General features: G+C 43.4%; 1 protein-coding gene across 1 annotated transcript in view; it reads right to left on the reverse strand.

Annotated features, from left to right (window-relative positions):
• The window catches only part of ABCB10 (ATP binding cassette subfamily B member 10), a 51,362-nt gene that overhangs the window by 12,393 nt on the left and 22,261 nt on the right, over positions 1-16,708 (reverse strand). Inside the window, exons 2-10 of the mRNA XM_049881188.1 lie at positions 15,733-15,933; positions 14,672-14,874; positions 12,372-12,506; positions 11,513-11,659; positions 10,446-10,581; positions 7,848-7,943; positions 6,002-6,211; positions 2,744-2,823; positions 1,185-1,365 (exon numbers count right to left, since the gene is read on the reverse strand). Coding sequence (XP_049737145.1) covers positions 1,185-1,365; positions 2,744-2,823; positions 6,002-6,211; positions 7,848-7,943; positions 10,446-10,581; positions 11,513-11,659; positions 12,372-12,506; positions 14,672-14,874; positions 15,733-15,933 — 1,389 coding nt within the window. The remainder of the gene's footprint in view (positions 1-1,184; positions 1,366-2,743; positions 2,824-6,001; positions 6,212-7,847; positions 7,944-10,445; positions 10,582-11,512; positions 11,660-12,371; positions 12,507-14,671; positions 14,875-15,732; positions 15,934-16,708) is intronic.

Consider the following 16,708-nt stretch of genomic DNA (forward strand, 5'->3'; position numbering starts at 1 on the left):
TAGGAGAGCAAGCCATCGCTGCTACACAATCCTGCCCCTCTATGCTCAGTGATTTCGCCGTGAGCAGCTTAAGCCATGTCTAGTTGGTGTCCTGCCTAGGGGTGTGTTTCAGAGATGGAGAAGCAGTTAACTTTTACACAGCAAATTTGATAAAATTTGTGATTCTCCTGGAGCTCCCCATATCTATCAAAAACATCTTTTTATCTGCTTCCTATGGTAAAACATATTCACACAGTAAACTTAAAGCATCTTTGTTTTAAATTTCTAAGTTCAAGCAAAAAGTTTAGAGTTGGTAAGGACTATTGTTCAAAGGCATCGAGTCCACCCTGCTAGCCATTGCTCTGACACAGAGGCACCCTCCTCTGCTCAGATACTTCCAACGACAGGGGACCTTGGCAGGAAACACATTTCAATATTTGTAATGAGAAAAATAACTGTGTTTAACCAAAAATTTATTTCCCTTTAAGTTCTACTCATTGATTCCACTTCTGCTCTCTAGTGAAATACAAAACTCCTGAAAAGATGGTACTCAAAATGAGATGCAACCTGCTAGGTGTGGTCTGACCATCCCGAAGAACAGGAGGCTTTGCCTCTCGGTCCGAGTTCTCCCATTAGTCTCGTACAAGGCAGCTTCAGCCTGTGGTCTGTGGACTAAATCTGGAGCCCAGCCCTTTCTGTACAGCCCTCAAGTTAAGAATGGTTTTTATACTTTAAAAACAAAGAATATGCCACAGAGACCATATGTGGCCCATCAAACCTAAAATATTTACTACCTGTCCATTTGCAGGAGAAGTCTGTTGGCCCCCTGTCTAGTATGTCAATACGCAGGGTGGTAAAGACCTCTCTGAAGGTCTGTTACGTTCCTGCCTCACTCCCTGCCTCTTTAGGCAGAGACCCCACCACCCTGTATCTCTTATTTTCTACAATCTCTGAAGATGCTGGGCTGCGAAACAATCTTTTCTAAAATGAGATGAAAGCTTGCTGCAGCTGGGGATCCTCTGTGGTAATTTGGGGAACATGTATGGGGCTGAAAGTGGAGGAAACCAGGGTAGCTGTTAGAAGGTGGTGTGGCTAATCGTAAACCCTAGGAACAAAAACCTGCTCAGAAAATAATTCTGCAATACGGAAATGCTCAGAGAGTTCTTTGGAACAGTTTTTGCTACAAAGCAGTCACAAAAACGTACCTGAAAGGAGAACGCCCTTCTCCCCGACCACAGTGTTGAATCCTTGGGGGAAATTTCTAATGAAAACAGCTGCGTTAGCCACATCAGCTGCTCTCTCCACCTGCTCAGCAGTCACCAGGGAAGGGTTGTCTGCACCATAAGCAATGTTCTCAGCAATTGAACAAGAAAACAAAATTGGTTCCTACGAATTGGAAACGAAACATTATTTATCATAAATTTCAAAGCAGTTTTCAAACATCTCTGGTAAACAGAGTGGAGCTTAGTACAGTACTTACATATAACAAAGTATTCAACTGCTCCTAAAGAATAGGCTATTTTCTTGACTTTGCTGCCTACTTCTCCAGAAATTCACCCAGACGACTCTTTGAAAATTCACATTTTACCATGAATGGAACTGATTTGTTCATATGTAGTTCCTACCACCCTGCAGATAGTGAGACACCACGTCCAGTGTTTGCACAGCGCCTGGCACACAGGTACATCCTGAGCTCCCTGCCCTTAGGAATCAGGAGGTACTGGATGAACCGGAGCTCATTTCCATTTCTCAGTTGCCTGCCTTCATTAAGGAAAAAGGAGGTAATCCAGCTCTGACCATTGCTCTTTGAAATATACAAACCAGATAGGAACATCGCATTTTGACAGAACGCTTATGAATAGTCCTAAAAGGTAAACAAACTCCAGCTTCTTTTCTCCATCGCTAAATAATATGCACCCCTGATATCCTCACACTGCTGAGTGTCCCCACTGCTGCCCCCACCCCATTCCCAGTGGAATTTGGGTGAGGATAAGGTATGGGGGATGCTTACTAGGGGGATGAGGCCCAGAAATGGGGGACGGGGAGAGCTCAGATTTATCCACTGTGCATATAACTCGGAAATAAAAATACCAACAGCTGTGTCAAAATTTACCTGCATCAAATGGCCTTGTGAAAATAGCCTCGCAAATGTCCATATTAAATAAATTACTCTGCTTTGAAATATGCAACCTCTTTGCAAAGGGATGTCTGCTTCTTGCCATAGCCTCTGCTTGCCAATTCCTCAAATGCATTATGCAAAAGAATACACTGTGGCTAGTAATGAAAAGGGCCCTGGTGACACAGTGGTTAAGAGGTCAGGCTGCTAACCGAAAGGTCAGCAGTTTGAATCTACCAGCTGCTCCTTGGAAACACTAGGGGGCAGTTCCACTCTGTCCTATAGGGTCGCCAGGAGTCGGAATCGACTCCATGGTAACAGGGTAGTAGTAACGAAAATGGGGAACTAGGCAAGAGGCAATAAGCTAAAGAATTTTACCATTTTCCCCCTCCAGACTGTCTGCATCACAAAGTAATACCATTCCCTAGTGTTTGATAAAAAGTCAGTCTTTCAACTGCTTAAAGTGCTTGATGTCTTCAGGACACAGTACTACTTTCCAAACCCAAACAGCCTGCCACGCAAGCTAAGTTTACTACCGCTAGAAACTGCCATTCCTTCTCTCTCTCGAGGTTCAAGACCAAGAAAAAAACCAACAACGAAAGCAATATAAAAAGAATGTGTAATAAAAATGGAACACACTCTTCTTACCTGACTCACTGTCCCAATCTTGGATCTCAGCCAGACTGGATTTAGCTGACGGATGTCACAACCATCAAGACTGATAGTTCCTTGTAGAAAGGAAAGGAAAGGGTCACTGAGCTTCACGGGACTAATACAAACAGGAAGAAATTGTTCTTATTTTATTTTTTATTGTACTTTAGATGAAGGTTTACAGAAAAAAACTAGTTTCTCATTAAACAGTTAGGACACATATTGTTTTATGACATTGGTTAACAACTCCATGACATGTCAACACTCTCCCTTCTTAACCCTGGGTTCCCTATTACCAGCTTTCCCAAACAGGCAAAATTTGGTGGCAAAATCCCAGATTCATTTTTTTTAAAGATTAAAAATATACGTAAAATCTCTAAACAGAATCTAAATACAATGTATTTCATGAGACTTTAGAGTTAAAGGGGACTTCTGGATTATCCAAGTCTAATAACTCCTCATCCATCATTTGTTTTTCAGTTTGTTGTACTGTGGTGGCTTGTTTATGTTGCTGTGATGCTGGGAGTTAAGCCACCAGTATTTCAAATATCAGCAGGGTCATCCATGGCGGATAGGTTTCAGCAGAACTTCTAGACTAAAACAGACTGGGAAGAAGGACCCAGTGGTCTACTTCTAAAAAAACTGGCCACTGAAAACCTTATGAACAGTAGTGGCACATTGTATGATACAGTGCTGGAAGACGAGCCCCTCAGGCTGGAAAAAAGGCACTCTAAATACGACTGGACAAGAACTGCCTCCTCAAGGTAAAGTCAACCTTAACGACATGATGGGGTAAAGCTTTTGGGACCTTCATTTGCTGATGTGACATGACTTAAAATGAGAAGAAACACCTGCAAATATCCACTAATAACCAGAACATGCAATGTACAAAGTACAAATCTAGTAAAATTTGAAGTTGTCAAAAATGAACTGGAACATATAAAGATCGATATCTTAGGCATTAGTGAGCTGAAATGGACTGATGCTGGCCATTCTGAATCAGACAACCATATGGTCTACTATACCAGGAATGACAAACTGAAGAGGAATGGCATCGCATTCATCATCAAAAAGAACACTGCAAGGTCTACCCTGTAAGTGACAGGATAATATCCATATGCCTACAAAGAACACCAGTTAATATGACTAGTATTCAAATTTATGCACCAATCACTAAGGCCAAAGATGAAGAAACTGGAGATTTTTACCAGCTTCTTCAGTCTAAAATTGATCGAACATGCCATCAAGATGCATTTATAATTATTGGTAATTGGAATATGAAAGTTGGGAACAAGAAATATCAGTAGTTGGAAAATATGGTCTTGGTGATAGAAATGGCTCTGGAGATTGCATGATAGAATTTTCCAAGACCAATGACTTATTCCTTGCAAATACCTTTTTTCAACAACATAAACAGTGACTATACACATGAACCTGGCCAGATGGAATACACAGGAATCAAACTGACAACATCTGTGGAAAGAGACAATGGAGAAGATCAACATGATCAGTTAGAGCAAGGCCAGGGGCCGACTATGGAACAGACTGTCAATTGCTCATATGCAAGTTCAAGTAGAAGCTACAGAAAATTAAAATAAGTCCATGAAAACCAAAGTACAACCATGAGTATATCCCACCTGAATTTAGAAACCATCTCAAGAATAGATTTGATGCAGTGAACACTAATGATCGAAGACCAGACAAGTTGTGGGATGACATCAAAGACGTCATACAAGAAGAAAGCGAGAGATCGTTAAAAAACAGGAAAGAAAGAAAAGACCAAAATGGATGGTAGGAGAGACTCTGAAACTTGCTCTTGAATGTTGAGGAGCTAAAGCCAATGGAAGAAATGATGAAGTAAAAGAGCTGAACAGGAAATTTCAAAGGGCAGCTCAAGAAGACAAAATAAAGTATTATAATGAAATGTGCAAAGGCCTGGAGTTAGAAAACCAAAAGAGAACACATTCGGCATTTCTCAAAGAACTGAAGAAAAACGTAAAGCCTGGAGTTGCAATATTGAAGGGCTCTACGGGCAAAATATTCAACGATGCAGGAAGCATCAAAAGAAGATGGATTGGTCAACATTCAACCATTTCAGCAGGTAGTATACAACCAAAAACTAATGGTACTGAAGGAAGACGTCCAAGATGCACTGAGGCATTAGTGAAAAACAAGGCTCCAGGAATTGATGGAATACCAACTGAGATGTTTCAGCGAACGGATGTAGTGCTGGATGTGCTCATTCATCTATGACAAGAAATTTGGAAGACAGCTACCTGGCCACATGACTAAAGGAGAACCACATTTGTGCCCATTCCAAAGAAAGGTGATCCAACAGAATGCGGAAACCATCAAACAATATCCTTAATATCACACGCAAATAAAGTTTTGCTGAAGATAATTCAAAATCAGTTATAGCTGTACATCTACAGGAAACCGCCAGAAATTCAAGCCAGACTCAGAAGAGGACATGGAACAAGGAATATCATTGTTGATATCAGATGGATCTTGGCTAAAAGCAGAGAATACCAGAAAGATGTCTACCTGTGTTTTATTATCAACACAAAGGCATTTGACTGTGTGGATCATAACAAACTATGGATGACACTGTGAAGAATGGGAATTCCAGGACATTAATTGTGCTCATGAGGAACCTGTACATAGGACAAAAGGCAGTCGTTCAAACAGAACAACAGGATAATGTGTGGTTTAAAATCAGGAAAGGTGTGTGTCAGGGTTGTATCCTTTCACCATACCTATTCAATCTGTATGCTGAGCAAATAATCCGAGAAGCTGGACTATATGAAGAAGAACAGGGCATCAGGATTAGAGGAAGATTCATTAACATCCTGCGCTATGTAGATGACATACCTTGCTTGCTGAAAGTGAAGAGGGCTTGAAGCACTTACTAATGAAGATCAAAGACTACAGCCTTCAGTATGGATTACACCTCAACATAAAGAAAACAAAAATCCTCACAACTGGACCAATAAGCAACATCACAATAAATGGGGAAAATATTGAAGTTGCCAAGGATTTCATTTTACTTGGATCCATAATCAACACTCATGGAAGGAGCTGTCAAGAAATCAAACGACGCATTCCATTGGGCAAATCAGCTGCAAAGGACATCTTTGCTGGGAATAAACCCTCTGGCATTTAGGACTCTAAAGCTGAGAAGTCCTTGCCCTTACGTATTATCCTCTCCAAGGCACAGGAGGATCTTCCCACCTTACAATATGGTGAAACACTTACCTGAAATGGGGTCATATAACCTCAGTAGGAGCGAAACCACTGTTGATTTGCCAGAACCACTTGAGCCAACCAGTGCTGTGACAGATCCTGATGGGATAAAAAGGCTGAAATCCTGGAATATCGGCACTTCTGGGCGGGCCGGGTAGGCAAAATGCACTTTCTTAAATTCCAAAGCACCCTGGAAGTCTTTCTCCTTTAAACTGACCCCCTCTGAAACACAAGATGGAATACCAATTACTTAGAGTAAAAATCAAACTCATAGCTGAATTTAACTCTCCTGCTAGTTTGAATGGCCACCCCAGCTATGGTCCTGGAGCAGGAGCTCTTGATGGGCAAGTCGGTGCAGGCCTATGTCCAAATGCTTACCACGGCCTGCTCTGTACCTACTGCGTTCAACAACCCTGAGAGGGAGAAACGTTACCCAGTCTTACTGAGGCTGAGGTCGACCAACTCACCCAAGCTAACAAGTGGCAGAATTAGGTCTGCTCTTGGGTCAGTCTGGTTTCAAGCCCAGTTACCTTCCCACTTGGCCACACTACATCTACGTAGCTCCCCTGCCCAGCGTTTATCTTAGCATCAAACCTACACTCAATAAATGTTTGAGGGGAGGACAAAAAGTCTGCACACAGCCCAGAACTGGGGAAAGCAGAGACCTACTCTGTCCTGGCAGTCACCTGCCGCTGCTGACTTGGGAGAAACCACTCAGTCTTCCTCAATTGGGCTTATTTTCTAAGCCTGTCATATTGGAGAACACAGGCTTTCACTCATCGACTTGGGGGCTAACAAACAACTTTCTGGGAGTCAGTGAATAATGGGGAGTGGTTACAACTCTACCACTCCTCCTGAGTCTTCGCTAACTGGTCCAGGTCCCCGTATCTCCCTGCTTAGGGGCTTCTAGGAAACCAGGACCAATATCCAGTTGGTACCAATAACCCCCACCCTACCCCAAAATGCCAGAAAATTTAGAGGCTTTTATAGAGAGGATCCCTGCCCCTTCCTCCCCACCCTACCGTCCCACACAAATTTCAAAATCACTAGGGAAGACAAATCTAGTGGGCTAGCCTGGGGCCACACACTTATCCTGCTCTCATGGGTAACACACCATCTGCAGGGAGGCACAGTGGGAAGCCCATGAGGGGCTAGCCCACACCCCTCCCATAAGCATCCTGGGGCCCTGTAATGCCCCAACAATGTCCTTTCTCTGTGACCACCCTCCTTCTGTCTGACAGGAAGCGTGGACTGTCCTCCTGCCACACAGCCTTCAGGTGTTCTAGTCCTCAGCATGGCAGGACTCTGTCCAGCCCTTCATTACATTTCCCATTTTATCAGCCTCCGGCATAATCATTTACATCATGGAGACGTGCCTTGCCTACTGTATAAGTGGAAGTAACAAAAGAGTTGGATTGATAATTAATTTACTACCCACTGGTGTGGAAACCCTGGTGGCATAATGGTTAAGAGCTACGGCTGCTAACCAAAAAGTTGGCAGTTCAAATCCACCAGGTGCTCTTTGGAAACCCTATGGGGGCAGCTCTACTCTGTCCTCTAGGGAAGCTATGAGTCGGAACAGACTTGATAGAAGTGGGTTTGGTTTGGTTTGGTTTTCGCCCACTGGTGTGAAAAAAGCATATTTCATAGCAAAAAACAGCTAGGAAAGTACAGAAGATACCAGGGACGAAACTGACAAAGACAGGGAAAGCCACGTGACTGCTCCACTGCAAGCTGAGTTGAAGCCGTCTGTGTGCCCAGCGCCCCGGGTGGCTCACTGTTCACATGGAGGACAGGGCTGTCTAACTTCCCAAAGCCACATCTGTCCCAGCAAAGAACAAACCTACAGAGGACCCACCGTCAAAAGGAAGCTCAGGTTTTCTCTCCAGGAGCTCCCAGAGGCGTCCTCCAGCACCCAGTCCTTTCATCAGCTCGGAATAGAAAGAGCTCAGGCCTGGGAAAAACAGCAAAGTCCACAAACATCACTGGACACCAGGAAATGGCCCTGGCTCCTCCCACTCCACTGGAATAGTAACATCTGTTACTTTCCATAAAGAATTTAAGGCAGCTATCTTGGCATCTGTATTCAAAGTTCCCTCTGTCTCATACCCTTGTTTTCTTATGGATTCTTCTCCTCAATTTCACTGACTACTTCTAATATGGACTTAATTTTTGATCAGGAAATTTACAAATACATAGAGCCATACTAATCAACCACTGAATTAAAACCATGGTGCTATGGCTAGTCCACCCAGTCAAAAAGCACAACAGCATAAATAAAATATAATACTTATCCCATAGTAAAAGGAGTACAAAATACCCAATATTTATTTTAAGGACATAGCCACAAAGTCAAACCTACTTCAGGCACCCCGGTGAATACTTCCTTCACATAGCTTAGAAAATGAGAAGGAATTCTGTAATGCTCAATATTCCAGCAATCTGTTTTTAAAGTCAGCTTTGAACAGGATTTAATTAATGGCTCAACACAAAGAAACTCCAAGCGGTGGTCCATGTCCGGCTGAGAGAACATATGCTTGTGGTATTTCCCCTCAGCAAGGATGCCAGCAGAGCGCAATGCAGACATTCTTTCTACAGCACAGGGACACTTGTGCAGGACACAGTGCAGTTTACTGGAGCTCAGGAGGAAGATGCAAGAGCCGCAGTGATTCAAAACAAACAAGCATGCTTTTCTTCAGACGACACTCCCAAAACCCTCTCAGCAGCCAATGGACTTGGGAGTTTTGTTTCTAGTGTAAGACATGAAAATCCCAATGTATTTAATAAATAAAATAAAGCTTTCTTGCTTTGCAGATTCATCACAGAATCACTTTAAACACTGAGCTTTACAAAAGCATTTAAAATCCAGGTCAACCTGTTCAATATGTTTTCATAACCTTTAAGTACCCGTCTAGGTTGTAAACATAGAGATATCTGGTGGTGCTAGACCTACAACGATGCACCCATGCTTCCACTCCTCCCTCCTTGTTCGAGATGGCATGCATGTTACCAGACAGCTGGCCAGGGGCGAGGTACAACCTGTGGTGGTTAAGAAACCCAAGCAAGCCAATTTCTGCAGCTAGACAGAGCCTCGTCAGCACCTTCAATAACCCAGGGAGGTCACTGACTACTGATGGTACACAGCTGTGTTTTCCAACCCATTTCTGTGCAAGATACATTGTCAGAATAAAAGCAGGGCAGTAGAATATCAAAACAGAGACAGCTTCTATACTGTCAAGTAGTAGGAAAAAAAGGGAGGGTGGCTAAGGAGGAGAATGTCAAACATGGCAGAAAACACGAGGCCAGGGTAGAAACATGAGCTGTGGTGAGGCATGGACTGTAGGAAGAAAGGCCGTGGGGAGGAGAAGTGGTGGCAGGCAAGTCCAGTCTATGGCAGGACAGGGGACAGGTCTTCCAGAAACACAACCACAAAGGGATCCAGGCACCCCTGGCTCAGCACATTCTGGGACTCCAGCTCCAGCAGGCTCAACCAGGGGACCGAGAGAAAAGAGCAACTCGTCATTCCTCGGGCTCTCCTGAATGAACCCTCTCAATTCCCAGATCAGTCAGCACCCTGGAATGTCTTAACCAGGGTTTTACTCTGAGACCAGCCAGCAGAACTAAAATGCTATTTTTAGGAGTCTCTGCAAATCTTACTCCAGGAAATGCCCTGACTTGCCTGTAGTGCCTAAGGAAAAGTCTCTATCTACAACTAGACCTTAAAAAAACAAAACAAAACAAAACCTCTGGCTGAGTAACACTGTACGATAACCAGAAGTTCTGTCAATCAGACACCAAGCTGTCTACCTAACCCTTCCATCTTCACTTTGGAAAGGAGGAAGGAAAACGAAGAACAGGAAATCATTTGTGCCGTGCTGGTGGAGAATGCAGGAAAGGTCCAGAAAAAATACTTCGCGGACTTCACATCACTTTGCCTCGGTGGGCCTTACCTCCCTCCACCCAGAAACAGACAATAAGCTGAACTCAGATTTCTGACTAAAACAAGCAACTCTGCTTCATGTGCCTTATAATTTACAAGTATTTGTATCATTCATTAGTTTTTAACTTGGTTGACTTTGTATGAAAGAAATTTTATTCCCCAGGGATGTGCCAATCGTGAAAGCATCACAGCCATAGCTTGTGGGTTTCCTTACACATTTCTGTTCAGCAGCTACCCTTCCTCCTCCCTCCACCCTACAGTCAAAAGTTAAGAAGCTGAGCTGCAGCAGGCCTGCAAAGATCCACAACTTTCCAACCAAGAAACTGCTTGCCTACATGAAAGGACCACACCCATAATTTTTTCTTTAAAAGCTAAGTTGGAATAACATTCTAGCACATTTTTTCAGATGAAGTTAATTGCCCAGAGGTAGAGTCATGTGAGAGTTAAGGTTTTATTTTGTAAATGATACACCTTATATTTCATTTGAAACTCTCCACACCTGGTTAGATTATGTACCTCCAATGCTCAGTCCGACCCAGAAAGCATACATAAGGAAAGAAGAGAGCTGCCCCACTGTCATGTGGGCACTGCCCATCAGCAGCCCTCCTTTGTATAGCACCGAGAGCACAATCAGGTTCCCGGAAAGCCCCGCCTGCAGGGGAAAGAAACACAGGCGTCAGAGGGACAGGCTGCAAAAGAGAGCAACAAGGCTTTTTTTAAAACACTTCTACAATCGCTCTGAAATATTAAATCCAATCTGAATTTCAAATAAATGCTGTACTGAAATATTGCAATATTAACAGCAATCGCCTCATTCCCATGAAAACATAGGTGTTCAGTCACCCATCGAATTCCTAGTTTGACTCAACCTACTCAGTTTGCAACAGACAAAATATTAAAGATTTCTTCCCCAACTAGAGGAAACAAGTTAAGTATGTATTACACACACTTATGCACTTTAGTGACACACAGTGGGTGAAGGCACTGGCTGAACAGCTAGAGTCTTCTCCCTGTGACCTGGTCTGTCACAGTGCCCTCCTCTCTGAGCCTTTGCTTCCTCATCTGGTAAAAAAAACGATATTTTTTTTTCTTTGTTTCCTCATCTGGTGAAAAAAAAATAGATGATGGCAATTACTGAATTACCTCTACAGGTCTCCCAGGATGCTCATTTTACTGTATGAATTTGTCCTTGTGGTGATTTTCTAGTTCAGTGTTGTACTTGTGTTCACTGTGATTGGTGTTCCACACTTCCTTCCTGAAACTCACTGGGTTTTTTCCATTATTCCTCAGTGGTTCTCACTGTCACGGGCACTAGATGACCCGGGGGCTGATTAAAGCCCAGGCTGGGAAGTCCCCAGGTGGTGCCGGTGCCGCTGACCTGGGACCACACCGTGAGAACCAGTGCCTTATCTCAGACAGTGTGTAGTCTCCCGACAGAGTCCTCTTCTTTCACAAAAATACATTTGAGACAGTAATTCTTAGTGTCAAAGTAGAAAAATTATTTTTACCTACGGCAAGAGCCAGAGAATTCTCTGACAATCTTAACATCTGCCCTTCCATTCTTCCTGAAACGCTGTACTTACTGCTCCAAAAAAGCCAGCCCGAGCAAACGCCTCTTTCCTCGCCAACTGCATCACATAGTTCACTTGGCTGGTGTATTTCTCAATTTCAGTCATTTCTTTCCCAAAAGCTCGAACGGTTCTTATGTTCCCAATACGTTCCTCAGCTAGCTGGGAGAAAAATAAATACATTTCCATGTGAGGGGTTAGATTTTGAAGTTTCAACAGGCAAAATTAAAATACGATTCTCCTCTTTAAGACGCTATCAATGGAAAGCTGCCCATGATACAAGACTAAAAAAAAAAGATTACAAAGCAGAGTATACAGAATCCTATTCTTGTTAAAAAAAAAAAAAAGTATATAAATATACACATCATATAGACAGATCAATAGGAACAAAGATACAGAAATACATTTTTACGTGGTAAGAAGATCTGAAAGGGCAAACTCTGAGTTGTTAATGATATTAACTCTGAGAGACGGGATTATGTGTGTTTTTGTTTTTTCTCCTTATCTCTATTTCAAAGTTTTGCATTATAAACATGCATGGCCTTTGTAACGTGAAAACATAAAAAGTTACTTTTAATTTTTTTTTTTAACGACAATACCACAGAGCACAGCAAAACTAACTTTATAAATTAATAGAGATGATTTCAAACATAATTAGCTTTTTGCCCTATGAGAAACAGCGACGATAAGAAGACGTTCACATGGCACTCAGCCCAGTCAGATCTACTCTGAGATGTGGGCAGTAGTCTACTGTAAAAGCAGATGATTTCAGGAAACAGGGAAAGGACTTGGAAAGCCTAAGCCATCCCTTAGGGTCTGCCCCTTAGAAACTTGGCTGTGAACCTATTCTACAGAAGACCAAGAGGACCTTTACCTGGGTGGCTTGTGCCAGGGAATCCTGCGTGACTTTGGTCAGTTTCCGTAGGTATCGTCCATAAATCACAGCAAGGATGGACATGGGAGGCACAACACTCAAAACAAAAGTGGCCAGATCAGGCGAGACAAAAAACTGTCCAAAACAAAAGCCAGAAAGTGTTACAGAGTGGCAAGAAATTCTCATTACCTACTGCAGTTTTATGTAGTTGTTGTTGTTTTTAGTAAACAGGCCTGCTCAAATGTGCTATCGCAAAGTTGTATAGCCTGTTTTTTTTAATTTTATTTATATTGTTCTTGTTGTTGAGACTATACACAGCAAAACATACACCCATTCAGCAGCTTCTACGTGTACCATTTAGTGGCCTTGATTACACTCTTCAAGTTGTGCAACCATTCTCACCCTCCTTTTCTGAGTTGATCCTCCCCCATTAACATAAATTCACTGCTCCCTAAGGTTGCCATCTAATCTTTTGAGTTGCTGTTGGCAATTTGAGCCTATATAAACAGTTCTTAAAAGAGAATAATGTTCAAGGCAGACATTCTTTTACTAGTTAAGCTGAACTATTGTTCAGTTTTAAGAAGACTTCAGGGGATATTTTTAGTTAAAGGTTTAAAGAGTATCTCAGTCCAGTAGTTTCAGGGGTTCATCCAACCGTCATGGCTCCAAGAAATCTGGAGTCCACGAAAATTTAAAATTGCGTTCTGCATTTTTCCCCCCTTTGATCAGGATTTTTCTATAGAATCTTTGATCAAAATGTTTAGTAATGGTAGCCAGGCACCGTCCAGGTCTTCTGGTCTCATGGCAGAAGAAGCAGTGCAGACAGGCAATTAGCCGTACATTCCATTTCCTGTATTCCTGATGCTCCTTCTTCCTCTGTTGCTCCAGGTGAATATGGACCAATTGTTGTGCCTTGGATGGCCAATAATTTTTTGTTGCAAGTTTTTAAGACACTCCAGGCACTATGCGATGAACTAGGAAGTAGAACAGAAGTGCTAAACATGTTATTAGGCCAATTCACTGGCAAAAAAAAAAAAAAACCTGTTGCTGTCAAGTCAATTCTGACTCATAGTGACCCTACAGGACAGAGTAAAAATGCCCTATAGGGTTTCCAAGGAGCAGCTGGTGGATTTGAACTGCAGACCTTTTTGGTGAGCAGCTGAGCTCTTAACCACTGCGCCACCAGGGCTCCAGTAATTAACTGGGATGTCCCGTGAAACTATGACAGTAAACCTCCAAATGAAGAAACCAAATCTTGTGAGGTTTTTGGTTGTACATAAGCAGCCTCAGCAGGTACTCTTTTCTTTGTCGTCATTGTAAATGTATCACACAACTTTTGCCTATTCAACTTACTGACAGCAATTAGAATAATCAGCTGTGCAACCCGACCCTTAATCAATGCCAATTTTCAATCACCATGTAAAGCCTGTTTTGGCAAAACTTTTCAGACATTTTTATCTTAAAAAAAAATGCCACGAGTATTCAGCATACCATACAGAAGTCACCTGACAGAGAGCTTCTGAACAGAGGATGGAAATGTTGTACCCTTGGACCAATCCTGAACACACTAGACCTGGCTTTTCTACAACAGATACGGAGGAGGCCAGGAATTCTGTACACGTTGTCCCTGACTTATGATGGGGTTGGCTCTGGCTCTGTTCTGATGACGCTGCCATAAACCAGTTCTGATGTAAGTCAAATACCTCTATTTGCTTTTTTAAGTTTTCATAGCCTGTTATACAGCTTTGAACAGCAAATCATAACATTGAACATCTGGGAGTGACACCACCAGCAGATTACAAGCTGCAACACTGTATGTAGTACATATGACTAACAATAAGATGTACAAAAAAAAAAAAAAAACAGATGGTTTGTCATAACTAGAATACATTCTAAGTCGGGGACTACCTACACTCCACTCTGGATGAGCTCAAGGGCACTAAACAACCAGAGCAACACATCCCCTGCGTGATCAAGATGGCGGAGAAACCAAAAGCTCCATGTCCTCTAACAACAAACAGTTGAAAGAGGACTGGGACACATAACAATGACAAGTGGAAGGAGAGTTAGGGCTGTCTTTCAAGGATCGGTGGATTGAAGTCTCAGCAAGATGTGACGGACACAGCAAGACCCCAAAGGAGGAGGTGATGTGTACACCCTGGGGCCTGGTGGCGGTGCTCCTGGCTCTACATGCTCACAGAATGGCGAGGAGCAGTGCCCGGAAGCTCACCTCATGCTCAGGAGGCTGGCACAGGCCAAGCCTCAGCCAGAAGGCACCAAATGAGAACCAGCCAACATACCATCATGCCGACGCCAACAGAGGCCTGGGCCCCTGCCCGGAGTCCATCCGAGAGGTTTTCAGTCACTGAGCGCCCCAGGAGAGCAGTGTCTAAGGAAAGGCGGTTAATCAGTTCACCTGTGCGAGTCTTGTCAAAGAAAGCAACCTCCTGCCTCAGAACAGAGGAGAACAATGAAGCTTTCAACCTGTTCACAATGCGCTGACCTGCAAAAGCAAGAGGAGATCACATCACATCACATGGGTACGGCCATTTGTCTGGAGCAGTTTGGCCTGGTGTCGTAAGACCTTCTAAGCCCTGTAGCCACTGAGGCATGTCTAGGGCACCATGTCGCATCAGTGGAAACGGTGTTTGCCTCAGCCATGGCATCTGAACAGTCATATGGGTGAGGAATATTAATTTTCCCTTAGTAACTACAGACTGTGGATGCTGGGGAGAGGAGGCAGTAATAAACAGCATATGACTGAGAGGTTTTTAAAAAAAATGACTATTTACACTCAAGTTTCACTACATTAACTCCTCAAAAGCTAATTTTGCTACTCCTTGGCAACCCTTTTCTGTATTAAACCTACAAATAGCGAGAACTGGTTAATGATCTACAGAGTATTTTATCAGCTAATGGCAGGCAACAGACTAAGAGTTGGTGTCCCAAGCTCTGTCATTACTGTGATAGTTATTTGCCTTATTAACAACTAGGCCTCTTCAGGGAAATACTGAAGGGCAAACAAAAGCACAGGGGAGATAATGGGTGATCGCAGCTACCTGAAGAGCTCCAGAACTCCCAGTCTCATGACTGAGAGCCTCTTCTCAAACCTCCCCATAAGATAGATATGGCTATTTCCCTTGCAGCTCCCACCCATTCACGTAAAAGAGTTGAGAAGCTAGTGCCCGATATAAAGCACCCCATAACTCCAGCATCAGGCCAGACTGGGGGTCTGTCCCCCTGAACGTGATGCCTGGGGAGGAGACGCAGGAGCCACAAAGCACACGGAGCTGGAGGCCCAAACCAAATCCACAGGATCCCCACGCATTTCTTTGTGCGCCCAAGACAGAGGGCTTCGTACCTGCAGTCTGCATGAGGTAGACACGGGTGGCATTAGCAGCAGCTCCACACAGAAACACACCACTGAGAGCGAGACAGAGGCTGGTCAGGTTGCTGGTGTAGTCCACAGCGGGGTCTGTGTAGATGACGTCGATGATCTTCCCCAGGAAGAAAGGCGCAGACATGGTGATGACACTGGACACGGCCAGAAACCCCACAGCGGCTGGAAGGAGAGAGCACCACCATGCCGTCAGCACTTCAGGAGAGCTTGGGGTTTTACTCTTCTTTCTTTTTTGCAAATTTTGCCCGACACTGGGTTGACAATGCTTCTTTTTTAAATAAACTTGTCTTCAGAGTATGTATTGGTATCAGTTGCTAGGAACTTCCTCCTTTGGTGCCAGGATCCCTAACTAAAGGGAAGCACAAAATGGGATCTAAGGCCAGAAGGAGTTAGGTGGCTGTGAGGACCTGACTGATCACTCCAGGCAGATGAAATGACTCTGCCTCACCCTGCTCTGACTAGCCTTTCCTTACCAGGCATGATAGAGAGCTAACTATAAAATGCATTCTGGCCTCTTCCCTGCTTCTTAGTTTTGGTGTTCATCTCAGATCCTATTTTTCCCACATGCATGTGATACATTAATCCTCCCTGGAGCCTAACTATACCTTAGCTTGAAGATCAACTATCTAGGCAAAACTCTTGTTTATGTCTAGGATTTCAAACCCTTTATGTAACCTTTGAAAAGCAGTTATGGGCACCCACGACACATGTGGTTAAGTTCCTTCTTAGTAGTATTGCTTTGGGGAATAAATCCACAGAATACCAGCCTGATGTGAAAAAAAAAACAAATACACACACACACACACACAAAAACTCTGTGAAGGACGGGAAGAACAAAAACAAAACCCACCAGTCATTACTTTTACTCCATGGTCCAAAGCTGAGGTAAGGGCTGTAGCAAAGGAATTTTCTAACCCTGTGGAAGACCCATGGAAAG

Source organism: Elephas maximus, chromosome 3, assembly GCF_024166365.1.
Source record: "Elephas maximus indicus isolate mEleMax1 chromosome 3, mEleMax1 primary haplotype, whole genome shotgun sequence".
In the NCBI taxonomy this organism is placed as follows: Eukaryota; Metazoa; Chordata; class Mammalia; order Proboscidea; family Elephantidae; genus Elephas; species Elephas maximus.